General features: G+C 30.2%; 1 protein-coding gene across 1 annotated transcript in view; it reads left to right on the forward strand.

Moving 5' to 3' along the window:
- LOC112682123 (C3 and PZP-like alpha-2-macroglobulin domain-containing protein 8) overlaps positions 1 to 15563 on the forward strand; it is a 148100-nt gene that overhangs the window by 125686 nt on the left and 6851 nt on the right. Inside the window, exons 4-11 of the mRNA XM_025552622.1 lie at positions 6399 to 6587; positions 13059 to 13414; positions 13641 to 13796; positions 14102 to 14230; positions 14322 to 14488; positions 14553 to 14670; positions 14754 to 14887; positions 14976 to 15146. Of these exons, the coding sequence (XP_025408407.1) occupies positions 6399 to 6587; positions 13059 to 13414; positions 13641 to 13796; positions 14102 to 14230; positions 14322 to 14488; positions 14553 to 14670; positions 14754 to 14887; positions 14976 to 15146 (1420 nt within the window). The remainder of the gene's footprint in view (positions 1 to 6398; positions 6588 to 13058; positions 13415 to 13640; positions 13797 to 14101; positions 14231 to 14321; positions 14489 to 14552; positions 14671 to 14753; positions 14888 to 14975; positions 15147 to 15563) is intronic.

Consider the following 15563-nt stretch of genomic DNA (forward strand, 5'->3'; position numbering starts at 1 on the left):
CACGACACCGCCGATCCGATAAGAGGGAAAAACGTATAAACGAATCAGATAAGTCAACCAAAATGTGAATCGGAGCTTTAGATTATAAACCAACTTATAAAAATACAGAATTATTTAACAGAAGCTATAGGAAAAAATAATTTTTGTATACGACAATCGATACGGGAAATAATAACAAAAATAAATCGTATATGCTATGAAATTGTTGATTTCGCAATACAGATATAATAATGAGAAATAAAACATATATCTAATAATATGCATTGCATACATGTGTGTTTTTCAGTCTGTATCATTTTGTGTACATGAATCTAATGAATGCACGTACAACTCTAAAATAAGAATCTCACAAGTGCGATACTAAGTCTCAGTTTAAGTACATCAAAAAAGTTGTATTTCTAGCTACTTGGATTTTGTAAGCGAAAAACAGACCTTTCGCAGCGAGGTATACTTTTTTTTATCCTTCATAACCACTACGTGCGTTGTATTATTTTCATTCACGTCACGTTATTTTCAAAAATTACTTTTTTTATATTATTTGCAAAATCTCGAGTAGCAGCGAAAACTGAGCATCGGCAATTCGGTCATTGCAGTCAGTGTCAGGTTCATCATACAATGTAGCATCTGCGTCAAACGACTACATAACTGCTTGGTATTGTATGTACGCATTGTACGTACAACAGTATAACACAAAAAAGAAATGACAATAATACAAAGGTAACAACACCCGAGTCACTGCTACACCGAAGGCTTACGTACAATAATATACGACGGTGATGACGACGATGGATAAGTGAAATCTGCAGCAACTCAAAGAGGGAGAGTGCACGAGATAGAAAATATGAGACAAAGAGGGGTTGGAACGAAGGTCGAATATTATTTCGTTTCGGCCCTCAGACTCCTCTATGGACTCTTCCTTCCTTTCTCTCTCTCTTTCTCTCACTCATTACTAAAACGCCTTATACGATCCTCTCAACGTTTATGCATATCATTTGTACTCGTATACAGGATCCTTTTGCTCGCATGTTTCCAAGTGATCACGTGGTCCTCGTTGCTTTTGTTCTACATACACAAATGTGATCATTGTAACCTCTTGCCATACATCTAACGCCACCGTTTTCACAGAGCGATCATCACAAACACGTTTTTCTCCATCCCTCGTTCGTACCTCCGCACACACAATATGGTACAATTCACTTATGAATAGTTACACCACACACTGACACACTGTGTCCACTCCGTACAACCGTTTATAATAATCAAACCAGAAACCTGTTCTAAAATTTGACTCCCAAGTGCTAATGTTTTATCCTCACCCCCACATTCATAAAAATGTAGACTTTAAAATATATTTTCATTTAATTGTTACTGATAATCTACTAAATGATACAGCAGTACAAACATGTTTACCAAAAAACTATGAACACAACTGATTTCTGGAAAATTTCCCCAAAGAGCATGTTGCATTGTATAGTAAGAGCACGGTGCCACATTCTTAGAATATTATTAATCAAAGTTAAAATGTAAGCAAATTTACATTTACAAGTTCGATAACAGAATATTGGCCTTATAAAATATGTCACCCGACATGATCGCCCCTCTGCCTAAATACGTCAATAGCTCGCATGATTATATTACGTACACACTATACTACACACTTTAAAGGCGCACCTGTGTAATATCATATTGTAGTGTATGCGATAATGGAGTTCTACACGCAAGACACTACGTTTCACAGTGTAATAGCGGTGGCGGAGAAACGCGAACAAAAAAGACGAACGGAATTAATGGTCTCTCATCGTATTGTGCAACGAGCGTTCGTTCAATAACCGAAAAACGCTGGAAACGATGTAATACACAAATATAAGGTATGAATGTATGCTGCGTGTGTATATATAATAAGCGTATGTATTTGAGCGTGTATGTGCGCGAATGTGCACATAGGCGCCTGTATAATGCAAAAAAAAGAGAGAGAGCGATGTGTTACCATACGGCCGTGTGCGCGTATAACGAGTGAGGAATTAATGACAAAAAGCGCTTTACGCCCAATTGGCACGGATAGTTGAACTTACACTGGTGCGAAAGTTTGTCCCACGTAAAAACACTACTGCCACCACCATCACTCCCGCAAGAGACCCGTTTCAAGAGAAACTTTATGATCACCTCACCTGCCACCGCCACCACGTTAAGACTACATAAATACAGGAATTATACTTTTTCCAGATCGCCGTAGCGGATACGGATTAATATCCAAAGTGAAAATCACGTTTTGTGAGATCTGCGCACCTTATTTATATATATATATTAATGCAACGCATACGAAACCGAGGGAACTACCTTTATTTGAAATTTTGCACGGCAGACGAATCTTTCATTAGACGTGTACGTAGGTATGACTGTCAGCAATGAATATAAGAACAACGACACATACTGCCTTGATCATATCCTTGATCATACATTGATATTGATCTACCTTGATCATATAGTATATGGAAGACGCACAAACGTTGATGATTCTCTCGACAAGAAATATTCTATAATTTTTTACCGTCTTGAATCCTACAGCGATTAATTTACCATCAGTGATGTAGTCCTAAACAAGTTTATGGGTACTTACCTAAATCATCCTAAATCATTGTAAAAAAATATATACACAATATTTTGAACATTATTAAATTATTTAAAAATAGATTTGTGTACAAACGTTCTCTGTACAAGTCACGATTAAATTTAGTACTATCTATAGCCATGGTACAAGTAAACCACGGACTTTTAAATTTTTTTTTTTTGGCAGTAATTTAAAAAATTATGCTTATATTTTTTTATTCATTAGATATCAAAATTTAATAAATATTACCTAATATAAATATTATTTACTGGGTAACGTAAATACGTCTTGTTCACGGTCCGTATACCACGGTTTTCGTTGAGGGTACACGCATAATTATAAAACTAGGAGGGGGGTACACACCGTGTACCCCCATCTACCCTATACTACATTACTGTTTACTATCTTACACTTGCGATATTTTTTTTCAATCCAACTTTGATTATTATACAAGCCATAGTATCGTTAGAGCGTTGTAGGTTAATTTAGAATAAATTATACTCCCGTTACGGCCGTAAATTCATCCGTTACTTTTCACTACTTAGTTATGACTGTTGACATTATTTAAAAGTTAAATAAATAAACAATTTCATGATGATACTAATAAAATGAAATCAATACCAAACTTTATTAATAATTATATATTTCGTATTCTTACTTCTAAACATTAAACATTAAACATTAAATATATAACTACTAAATATATAGTTTATTTGCAAAAAAAGGCATTTAATTTAGTTAGGATCCTACACATGGTTTAAAATAAATTTAAGAACACTCGCAAAGTAGACTTTCCGAGCATGTTTAATATTATTTTCAAATAAGGTGACGTGCATGTCCAATAAATAATTTATATTATACACTTTTTAAATTTAGACCAAACAAATAATAGTGGTACATTTACTGTTTCACGCCTGTAGCAAATAAGTCTTTCCCTCATCTGAAGACAGTATAGCTTATTTCTAGAATCTCTGAGCTGAACCGTTGCAAATTAAACTATTAATCCACAACTCATTAATTTATCAATGAAATAGGATGTGTAATTCTTTGATTATTTCGAATAATACTCGAATAAATATATCAAAAAAACTATTATGTTTAACGTACTAGTTTAAAATTTAATTTTTTCCTTGAACCTCAAATATTACTGGCAATAAATTAGTATTCTATTTATCAAGTGTTTTTCGTTCTATAAACAATAAATCCACTTTATTCAAATTAATCGTTTCGTCATTCACTTTAATACTCTTGAATAACATTTTTTAACAATATTAAAATATTACCTTTAAACATAAATCCACATTTAATACCATAGTAAATATATATTATGTATGAAACTTTTTTGTAGTAAAACTTCATTTTTAAAAATGAATGAAATAAAATAACGATTAATTTAAATACTATTTCCAGAATATTAATTACATAGTATATACGGACTTGATTATAATCCAGACTGTACCACTCGGAATGGATAAAATCGAAATATAATTTAAATATTTTTTTTACTTTCATGAAATTCTGTCCTCATTTACATAGCTCAAATGAAATTAAAAAATAAATAAAACAATCCTTGAAATTATTATTTAAATATTTACTTAATCAAGCCGGGTGAAACAACAACCGTAATCGCACAAAAAATATCAAATGCAATCAAACTGCTCAAACGATCACGCATAACGATATAGTACAGATGCAAACTTTTAAATTGTTTCAGACGACTATACATGTTATGGAATAGTTGAATGCTTTAATAATGTCTTATAAACACCCATGTCTTTGGTGAAAATGTTACCGTTGTAAACCTACAGCAATTTCCACTTTTATAGATATTGTTCATAGCCTAGCGGCTTGAAACATACTAATTGTCAAACTCATTATCGAACAGTACATTTCATTTTTATAGTTCCACTTCTTGTTATATTTTGATAATTTTGCGCTTGTTGATAGCTGTCTATTTTATTTGCTTTGGACATACTGCCCTATAATTGACTCACGCCTTGATTAACATGAATGTATTGAATCATTTTTTTGCATTCCATGCATTTCGTTCCTTCTTTTTGCATTTATAATTTGTGCTCGTATCTTACGATTTTTGTCAAACATACTATTACTTTTTCTTTAGTAGAGGAGACTATCACGTATTCTTTATGATAAAACAATAACAGGAAAATAATAATAGTAAAGAAATTTACGGGCATTACTGTAAAACGCATGCACTCCAAGAAACAACCTTGTAATGGGTCCTCCGAAACGTTAGCACAATATTCGGAAGATATGGATAGGAAACTATAATTATTATTAAGCTATTAATTCACCTTTAAGTCCATAATATATAATAGTATACGTGGATGTCCGAATCGAAATTAACAATAATATGACATCGTACTATAAGACGTGAATCCATGACAATCACATAACCATGATAGTTTATCGTGAATTATAGTAACTGAAACTAAACTCGCATTCACCCACCGGTCTCGTTGACGTGATATTACCCTTACCGATGACCAATTGGAAACAACAAACTTCAGCTATTATTCGAAATCAGTTCAATCAAGGAGTTTTGTAACCTTATCGAACCGCACACCTATTTACGGTGTAAACCAGGCATCTCTCTCTCTCTCTGTCTCTCTCTCTCTCTCTCTGTTTATTTTTACCAGCGTTATAATGTCTCGTGTATATTTGCATAGCACTTGGATGGAATAGTTATTATTTCGAACGAATTCAGGACATGTTAAACTTTCGTACATTATAGATGAAACTTGGTTAAGTGTAAACGTTTTTCTGAAATTATATTTTAGTTTTCAACTAAATCTTTAATTAGATCCGAAAATCGACCACAGGTATTAGAAGATTCCTAACAATTACCGCAAGACACGGACAAAAATACTGTAGAATTTTCGATTGTTGCGTAAATTTGTCGCAAAGCGGCTCCACTGAGAATAGTTTTAAGAGTTCGATAAATCTTGTGTTTGAATCTAAAATAAACTAATTATACGCCACAATATACTTACAATTATTCATTAGATATAAGCGTTCTTTTAAAGCATTCGAAAAAATTATTTTGATAATAGTATTTGGATATTTTTGTTGTATTATTATGACATTCAAAATACGTATTTTTTTTAAAATATTTTTTAACCTATCTCACATATGTATTCATCACATTAAATAAAGTATAGAATGTATATAATATATAAAAATAGATAGTTAACGAGATATTTCTCATAATACACACACAACACACGCACACTCACTAAAATGTTAAAATTAATAAATATTTACGTGTGTTGTAATACATGGTTGTACTTTATGTGACGAATAACTAACAAACATTTAATAATATCATCAAGTGGCGATAGTAATAATGTTTAACCCATAAAATGTAGAGTCCTCAAAATTATGTGAATTATTTTCTTCTCATGTATTATGAATATGATAACAATATGCACATTCAGCCGCTTAACAGTACTACATTCAATTCAAACGTGTTTGACCCTTTGTAGAGCACTATAGAGTGCTTAATAATATTGTATAATTCTTCAAACGCATCTCAACTAATGGGTTACCATGGATAGAGGGACAAAGGGTATACTTGTAGAGTCTTCATGCTCTCAACACTAACCGACGTTACCCTATTTCAACTACGATCCGCAAAAACAATTTCAGTAACTCTGCAATTGTTAATCGTGAGGCTTCCTAATCTCAATATTAATTTTAATTTCGATGCTGCTATCACGACCGATATTATTGTCGGTGAAACGTTTGACTGAATTCTTTCATGTTTCAGGTGACGGAATCATACCACTGACTGTGCCTACACAGACGCCCGACACGTGTTACCTGCAAACGCTGACCGACTGTGTGAACGGTACCACCAACTGTACACTGCAAACTACGTCTCGGCTGCAACTGGTCGGATCGGTGCGCGACGTTATCGTACAGACTTCCAGCAAGTTTTACAAGCCCGGCGAAACCAGTGAGTTTCGATAAAACACATTATAATCTATTTATTTTATTAGCGTATCTGACATGCTCTTAATCTATGATCCGCTTTTTCGAATATCCGAACAATTCTAAAAAGTATTATTCATTTTAAAATGTTTTTTCACACGTTTGTTTTATGTGATAACTTGAATTTTTTTTTCCTCTCAACCATCAAAACTCTACTGCAAATTTCACCATAAATTATGGTGATCTGACTACTCAGAGAATACTCTAAATTTGATGAAAATATAAATATTTTGGAATATTTTCGATTAAACTTCGATAAAAGTACCTGAGTAAAACAGTATGTTTTAATTTTTATAAATACAATCATAAATTTCTTAATTGATACTCTAAAAAAAAATGTTTAACGATTTAAACACATAAAAATCTTTTATAGAACCAGTGTAGTTACACCTTATGAATATAAAATTTTAATAAATAATAAATTAACGCCTTCTTTATTTTGACTTTTATAATAAAGCTATAGATCAACCGAACCAATAAATTCCAACAATTTCAAAACAAATTATAAAATATACGTAAATTAAAACAACTTAAGGTTTATTCAAATATATAAATAATTTTTAAAATAATTTTTGATTAAGATGTTAAATCATACATAACAACATATGTGACATATATTATTATAAAAAAATAACAAGATTTTCCTCAAGTATTTCATTATTATCATAAAATATTAAAAAATAAAACACTAAATTCTTTAATATAATTCCATAACAACTTAAAGAGCGTTTAATTAATTTTATATTTAACTAATAAATCATGTTAAGTAAAATGTCAAATCTAATCAAACTCAAAACTGGGAAAACTACTTATTTTGTATTTTTCCAAACATTAAACCGATCCCTAAGTTGTCGGTAATAAATTGTATAATATATAAAAATAGACTACTTAACTAGAAATACACAACCTTGTAAGACCAATACAAATATTTTACTTGATTCTAATTCTTAGTCATATTACCTTCCGAAACAACATGTCGAGTTAACAATTTATGGAAATATATATAATATATCTAATAACATTTTTAACAACAAAATAATAATAAATAATAATAATAATAAATAAACAGGATAATCGTATGCGTACATATTATTATATATATATATGTTCGTATACCTCCATAAATGTACTAAGTAAATTATATATTAAGTTGATTAAAAAATATAAAGATGGTTTATTAAAATAAATTAATATACTGCAACCACTATGTACAACTAAAACTATGAAATTAAATACACTCATGCAAAAATAAATAATGTCATAATAGAGAATAAAACTGACACGCGGTTGCGCATTATTAATGTTTATATTTTATTACCTAATCAAAGACTAGTAAAATCTATGAATTATTTCTATACTAACAATGTGAGTATTGTAATATGTTTAAAATACGTTAACATAAAGTAGTATAAACTCAGCATCACAATGAAAGTAAAACAAAATAACTCTAAATTACCCTACATGTCCCTTACCAATCTACCCTTTACACATAAATATATACGAATAAGTTCTATATTCTAAAATCCCATTTTGCCTAAAATTCCCAACGAAGTTAAATGCACTTTTTTAAATGTATTGTGACCCTCTTTTTTTACGTCCAGTTAAATCCACAAATTGTGTTACATGGCGGTAACTAGTGAAATATAAAAGAAAAGAAGAACTATTTTTTTATACCACAGGATTTTTGTTAACTCCCTTTGAGACTTGGGTACAAATCCTCTGTTTGTTTAAATTCGAATAGTCATCCCTTTCTCTCTCTCTTTCTCTCTCATTTTCTGTTGTATTTTTTGGCCCCGATCCCAAATAAAATATACAAAAAAGCGTTCACCATGTTAAAGAAAAGAAAACAACGGGTGAGTATCAAGAATAGCCTTTAAGATTATTAACGCAGCTTTAGTAAATAAGTGTTGGGCCTTTGGCGTTGTATACAAAAGCATTTGACATTTGTTTGGCCTCCATCCGAGGGAGTGTCAATTGTATAAGCGTCAAATAAATTAGAATCCTTCGCACAAGTCCTATTTTAATGGACTTGATATATACGTTTATTCTCTCTTTTATTCCGCTATAAACTAATTGTTTTCAATATAAAATCCTATTCCATATTTTCATAACATAACTCCCTGTCTACTAAATACCTATACTGCACTCATTATTTAACTATTCGGCACATGTGTATTCGACAACATTCATTGGCTCCGGTCATTTCGAAAATCAAAGAACTTTGGGATGGCAGTTATGTACATGTATACTAAACTAACTTTTTCGACGTAGTCGATCATAGCTGGCTCGCGTTAAGTGAACATTTAAACATCTATGCGCAATGCAAACGTTGATTATTCATAAATGGCAAAGTCTCCATTATGACGTCAACTCGGAGTATTCCAACAAACTAACGACCCAGTCTTTCAATAAAACAGTATGAGAAATTACGAATTAAAACTAATCATCCATTATCTCCACATGTTTAGACGTTTCAGACACACTTAAACGGAGAATCTATACAAATGTTATGTTAAATTACTATTTTCACATCCGATTGGTTTTGTCACTCTCGGAAATACCTGGAAACGTTATCATTCTCGAAATTTTCCAAAAATTGCGAGAAAAGATATTTTCGATAGTATTTGTATAACATTCTAAAACTTTTTTTTCTGTAATAATTGTTTTTTTTTTTTTCAAAAAATAAAATTAATTTATGTTAAACTGTAACCATTTAAACTATTAGACTTTAAAACTGATTGATTGAATAAATTTAATCAATAAAAATAATTTTAAAATAAAAAAAATAAAATTTGTGAAAGGTTTTTACGTCGTAAAATAAAATTGTTGATTTTATATTTAAATAAAACCTACAGAAAATGTTATAGCCTATTTAAAAAATTATTTATATTATAACTAGTACATATTGATGAACACAAAATAGAAAATAATAATAAATAATCTATACAAACATATAAACATTAGTTAATTATGAATATAAAAATTACAATAAATAATTAATTTTAATGAATATTTTATAGTAAAAAAAAAAAATTGTTTACCAAACTCATAGTGTTATATGTAGAGCATGGTGATATGTACTCGCCAAGCTGTTGATTCGCTATTGAAGTTTAGCACCGTCTAATTTGTAAATAATTGAGCACAAAATAATTTCTCAGCGACCCACTTTAAATCCACCTGGCATAACAGCAACCTTAACATGCTGTCAAATAAGCTACAGGATTACTATATAAAGCTACTCAAGTCTACATCCAATCAATTACCTCATACGAAAAAATAAGAAATATTAAATATTTGTACACCAAATTAATCAAAAATTAAAAAGATTATTGCAATAATAACTATTATTTAAAATGCTTATGTAATATAAAAAACTTTTTATGTTCTCTAAAACGGTTTTACCTTACCGATGATATTTAAATTGTTCCATATTACTTTAATTAAGCAAAATTCTGTTGCTTCATCTCTATAATATCAGATTAATAACTTCATAAATATAATAGTTTAGTATACATGTATATTTAAAATTTAAATTATATCCCATGCTTATTTAAGCACTATAAACTGTGTAAAGTCCAAAAAATCGGTTTTTATAGTAATATCCATATATTTTGATAAATTATTGGTTGAAATTAATTTATAAGAACACTTTATTGCTTTATATCGTAACATTTTCTACATAATATTAGATACATATATTATTTTAGATCATTAGCGAAGAGAACATTTTTAATAACCCCTTGCATATAAATTAGTATACTCAACATAATATTTAATAACATTTACGACACGCTCTCCTTAAGGGAAATCGCTCATTCTTACGTCCAATAAGATTCAGTAACTCCACCTACAATCTAGACTAACTTTAAGCAACCATAGTATTATAAGATATAAAATAATTACCCAGATTGAATTGACGCTTTTTTTCGTGAACACGATAAAAATATTGTTGCACGTGATCAATAACTAACGTTCAACTGTAAAATAATAAAAAATACGACTTCAAACATTCACAGCGCATAAAAGGTTCATCAAACACATTCATTGTGCCAAAAAGTTTCAACTCTAGAGCGCGTACTAAATACCTAATTTGCATACTCATCTCTAACGACTGATGACGTCAGAGTTTCTAAAATTACAAATGTCTTTAACATTTAATTATACTCATCGTATATACGTCTACGAAAACAATTCTGTTTTATAAACGTTTTCATTCTCAACTCGGGAACTATCGTAATCCTCTCTCGTAAATGACTTTTATACTTTAAGACCATCCGGCGGAAAATCTCCGCCGGAGACTTGAAAATAACTGATGTCGTAATCTTTAGTAAAAATAATTACCTGACAATTATTTAATAATGTGTCACCAACGAAACGGTTATATCTTTGTCAACACGATTATCATGTTTGGTAAATAACATAATATTGCGTTGTAATGTTGATACGACATTAATGTGCGAGGATTTATTTTTACAAAACGATTTCTAAAACTCGTTCAAACAATTTTCAACCAACTGACCATGTCTAATTTCCATTAAATTTTATTTAAATGACGATTAATGAATGTAAAGAGGTTGATTTCTAGCGCGTACTTTCAAATACGTATAATTATAGGTGTCACTTCGATAAACGCTCTACCAGTTTTATTTATTCCACATCAGTTTTGCACCAGTTCTATATTATTAGACAACGACTATAATTCTTATCGATTATGAGTGCGAAGCGGGATTATAAATTCATTCTGGAGAATGTGCTGCCTCACTAGCCAAAGTTTTATTCATAAAACGGTAAATCATCAAATCTCACATGTCGATGAAAATACAGGAGCCTACATCCAAAGCATTAAAAGGTTAGGTTAAATAAGGCGAGTTCCTCTTCAAAATTTGCAGTCTCATCTTAATTACTATTGCTAGCGATTTTATCATCAAGATAGTCCTGATCCTTTTCTAGTCTTGTTGGAAGACATTTAGAAGGTGTATCAACAATACAATCAAACAAAATTACGAGTAAAACGACGAATGGTAGAACGCATATCAAAACAAAACTAGTCCATAAAGCGCATACCGAATTAGAAACTTATCGGTAGAGCGCAAACCGAAGTGGCACCCAATTATAAATAAATTTACACTACAACTAAGAGGCTCTTTCAATAACAGGTGGGATAAATAAATACTTTAAAAAATGAAAATTTAAAATTTAATCCGAACTAATTAAACGAACTTTTACTATAATACATGATTTTTTTCTTCAAAATTAACTAGCATTTTGAAGAATCGAAAAATAAAAATAATTTACGAAACTAAAGAAGCGAGCAGTAATTCATAAAAATAAATTATAAATATTTTCTAACCATTGATTCATAAACACATGAAAAAAAAAATCACTAACAGGCCTCTAATATAAAATTATGTAAAGCATCATGTCCACCGATCGTGTGAAGATAAAATAAAATATATTTTATATTTATAATATACATACCTAAATACGAGTATATCTTTGAAACACATCACATTTATAATAAACTTTAACATCAAACGTAAAGGATTTATTAAATTATTGTGACTTGTGAGTTAAATTGCATACAATGATAAAATAATAAATACACACAATCAATTATAGTCAAAGTTTTGGGAGTAGATTAAAAATAAATATGCACTTAGAAGTTATGAAAGAAATATAATAGTTATTTGGTAATATTTATCGTTATTATTACTATAGTGCTAGAAGTAACTAGAAATAGGTTCTTCTGTTTTTTTTTTTTTTTTTTCATAACGATACTAACCTTACTATCTTGAAACTAAAACAAAATTAACTGTAAGTTAGTTCTAACTGAATTGAAGGGTTTCTATTATTTTTCACTATATAGATACTCATTTTCATCATGTCAAATTAACATTTGTTTCGAGTTTACTGGAGGTAATTCTAATAGTCTGATTAAAAGGTTATTGTTAAGACTTATAATACCATAATATTATATAAAATCTTGGGTATTTTAACAGCTAAGTCAATACTGAACTATGAAAATAAATGTGTTAATATATATATATATATATATATATATATATATATATATATATTTGTATATAATTTATATTTATTTATATATTAATAAATTATAAATTATTTATATACGTATAAACAAATATTTAGAATAATTATTAAACGATGATTGATTTATTCCTAAGCTATAAGACAAAATTAATAAAGAACAATACTACATGAATTCAAAATGTGAACGTATTAAACAATAATATCTCAAAACGTACGAAATATAGCCATTGATTTAATTTTAAACCAAAATAACATGAAAATGTATACAAACATTTTGCATGTCCTGAAACGCGAACATATTATTCGTCTCGCCCACTGTTATCATTCATTGTTCAACAATATAATACACTGCAGGGCGTTTTGATAAACATAATTTCATTTTCAGTCGAATTTTGGCTTTTACCATTGGACCATTATCTGCGGATTTCCGACGATGTAACCATGGACGTTTACATCAAAAACCCAAAGGGCACAAGAGTAGCACTTTGGGACGACGTTCCATCCAGCCACAGTGCCCCATTTCGCTTCGTGTTATCTGAGTTGGCTGTCATCGGTGAATGGACGGTAGAAGTGGCCACCGAGGGGGTGACATTCAAGACAGCAGTAAACGTGAGCAACGCGAGAGGTGCTAATGATCCACCGAAGCGCGAACAGACAATAACCGAAGAACACTTCGTGGAGCTGCGATTCGGGCACGAAATGAGACACAAATACAAACCCGGATTACCTTTTCTTGGAAAAGTTAGTACCTCTTTTCTACTTAAAATCACCAAAAATATAAATAAGTTTTAAAAAAAATGGCTCTGCAATAAAATATAAAAAAAAAAAAAATCACACTTATAACAAAAACATTTAATGAATGTCGATCGAACTCCAAAATGTTTTCCAATCGTACTGATATAACAGTAGGTCAAGTAATATAATTGGCGTTTATCATTAATTCTAAGAGCATCTCATGTATTTACAGGTCGAAGCTATGAGTTCAGAAAAAAATCTCAGAGTTCGCGTTAAAGTATTCGACAACTCCACTACAATATACAGCCAAGACGTTGAAATAATTCAAGGCGAGGGAACATTTGTCGTGCCGGCCATGCTATCAGACAATGAAATAATTGTGCTTCAAGTGAGTAAAATATGATTAAAATATTATTAACTAAATTACTTATGATTATAATAATTCTAATATTTCTTGATGTACCAAAATATTTGAAAAATACTCTGATAAGTATATTTATTTTTGCAATTCATCAATGAAAATAAAACGTATCGCGAAATAAATTTAAACAGAAAATAAAAAAATTGAAACTTTGACATAGGAAATATCATTAAAAGCCCACACATTGATTTTACTTTGATGTATAGTAATTTAACATCAAAATAATTACTTATCGTTTTCAAATATGCTAACATTGTTCATTAAAAAAACAGGCTGAATTAGTATCAGTCGAAGGCAAAGAAATTGAAGGTCATTACGTACTGGCGAAAGAATTTATACAAAAATGGAACTCAACTTCAGACTGTTACTTGTTGGTCGAAGGAGTTGAACATACATTGACGGTAAAAATGAAAATAAAAATTATGTAGTTTGAACTCTATAGTTAAATGAAAAAACACTAATCCACGGTGCACTAAAATACGATGTAAATAGGCCAACGAGGAAGCAGAAGTAGTAGTGCTCTCGTCATGCCCGTGTAACCGATACGTAAATTATGTTGTAACAACCGAGGGACACGTGGCAATTTGGCAAAAGTACAAACCAGTAGTGCACATGACAAAAATCATGGATCAAGTAGACATTTGCCGATTCAACTTAACGTACGTCTTTTTCTTTCCATGTTCAAACTAAATATGTATAAATAATAACATTCATCATTTTCAGATTTAATGTTGATCCCGTAATGGCTCCCACTAGTCATCTATTGGTTTATTATACTACCGAAAAAGGAGAAACTATAAACGACGTAATCAGCTTCAATGTTAAACAAACCGATCCAAAAGTATTGAACTTTTATACACAACAATTATTTATTGTAATATTATTTTAAATATGATAATCTAAAAAATGTTTTGTTTAAATTAGGTGAAAATTGGTTTCAAAGACAATAAAAACAATTGGTACCCGGAAGAAATAATGGAAATCAATTTAATGGCAGAAGAAAACTCATTAGTATGCTTAGTTGGGGGTAGGGGAACAGAAAATATCTCACCATCAAGGTTAGTTTTTTATTAGTTCATGGTGGAAAAAATTAATTATTTATATAATATATCTCATGCATAATTTAAAATATATGTTCGATTATAGAAACATGGATGATGATACAGACCTTCTTGAGTCCGGATTGTTATTCTTGGAAAAGCGATTAGACGGAAAAGTGACGACTTCCAGACAAAGCGATTTGTACCCCAGGCATCATAGCTTTTTGGATACATTTTCAATGGATCAATTGTGGACATGGAAATGCGTGAATTTTACGTGAGTACATGATGGTTATATACTTAACGTAAACAAAATTAAAATATTTTTAAAATAATATAATCATAATATCTTACAATTGTAATATGATTTACGTACGAAAGCAGTATATACACATTTCAATCTTATTAAAACGATTTTTTCATTATCTACTTATATATGTGAAAAAAAGTTACAATTAAGATGTTCAACTTCCGTAAGGAAAAATATGAACTGTTATTTGTCAAGTATTCAAAACCACAGCAGTCAGTTTTTGAATAAGACGGTAGAAAAACTTTTATTCAAGACTTTTTCCCCGCAATTATATTAAGTTTAAAAAGCTTTTGAGGGTAACCAGATGGTCACGATTAATATAGCTGTACAAAACAGCCGTTTAAATAAACTTTGGAAGGTTGAATAAAATATTTAGTCTATTCA

Source organism: Sipha flava, unplaced genomic scaffold (assembly GCF_003268045.1).
Source record: "Sipha flava isolate LNK unplaced genomic scaffold, YSA_version1 1_pilon_pilon, whole genome shotgun sequence".
Lineage (NCBI taxonomy): Eukaryota > Metazoa > Arthropoda > Insecta > Hemiptera > Aphididae > Sipha > Sipha flava.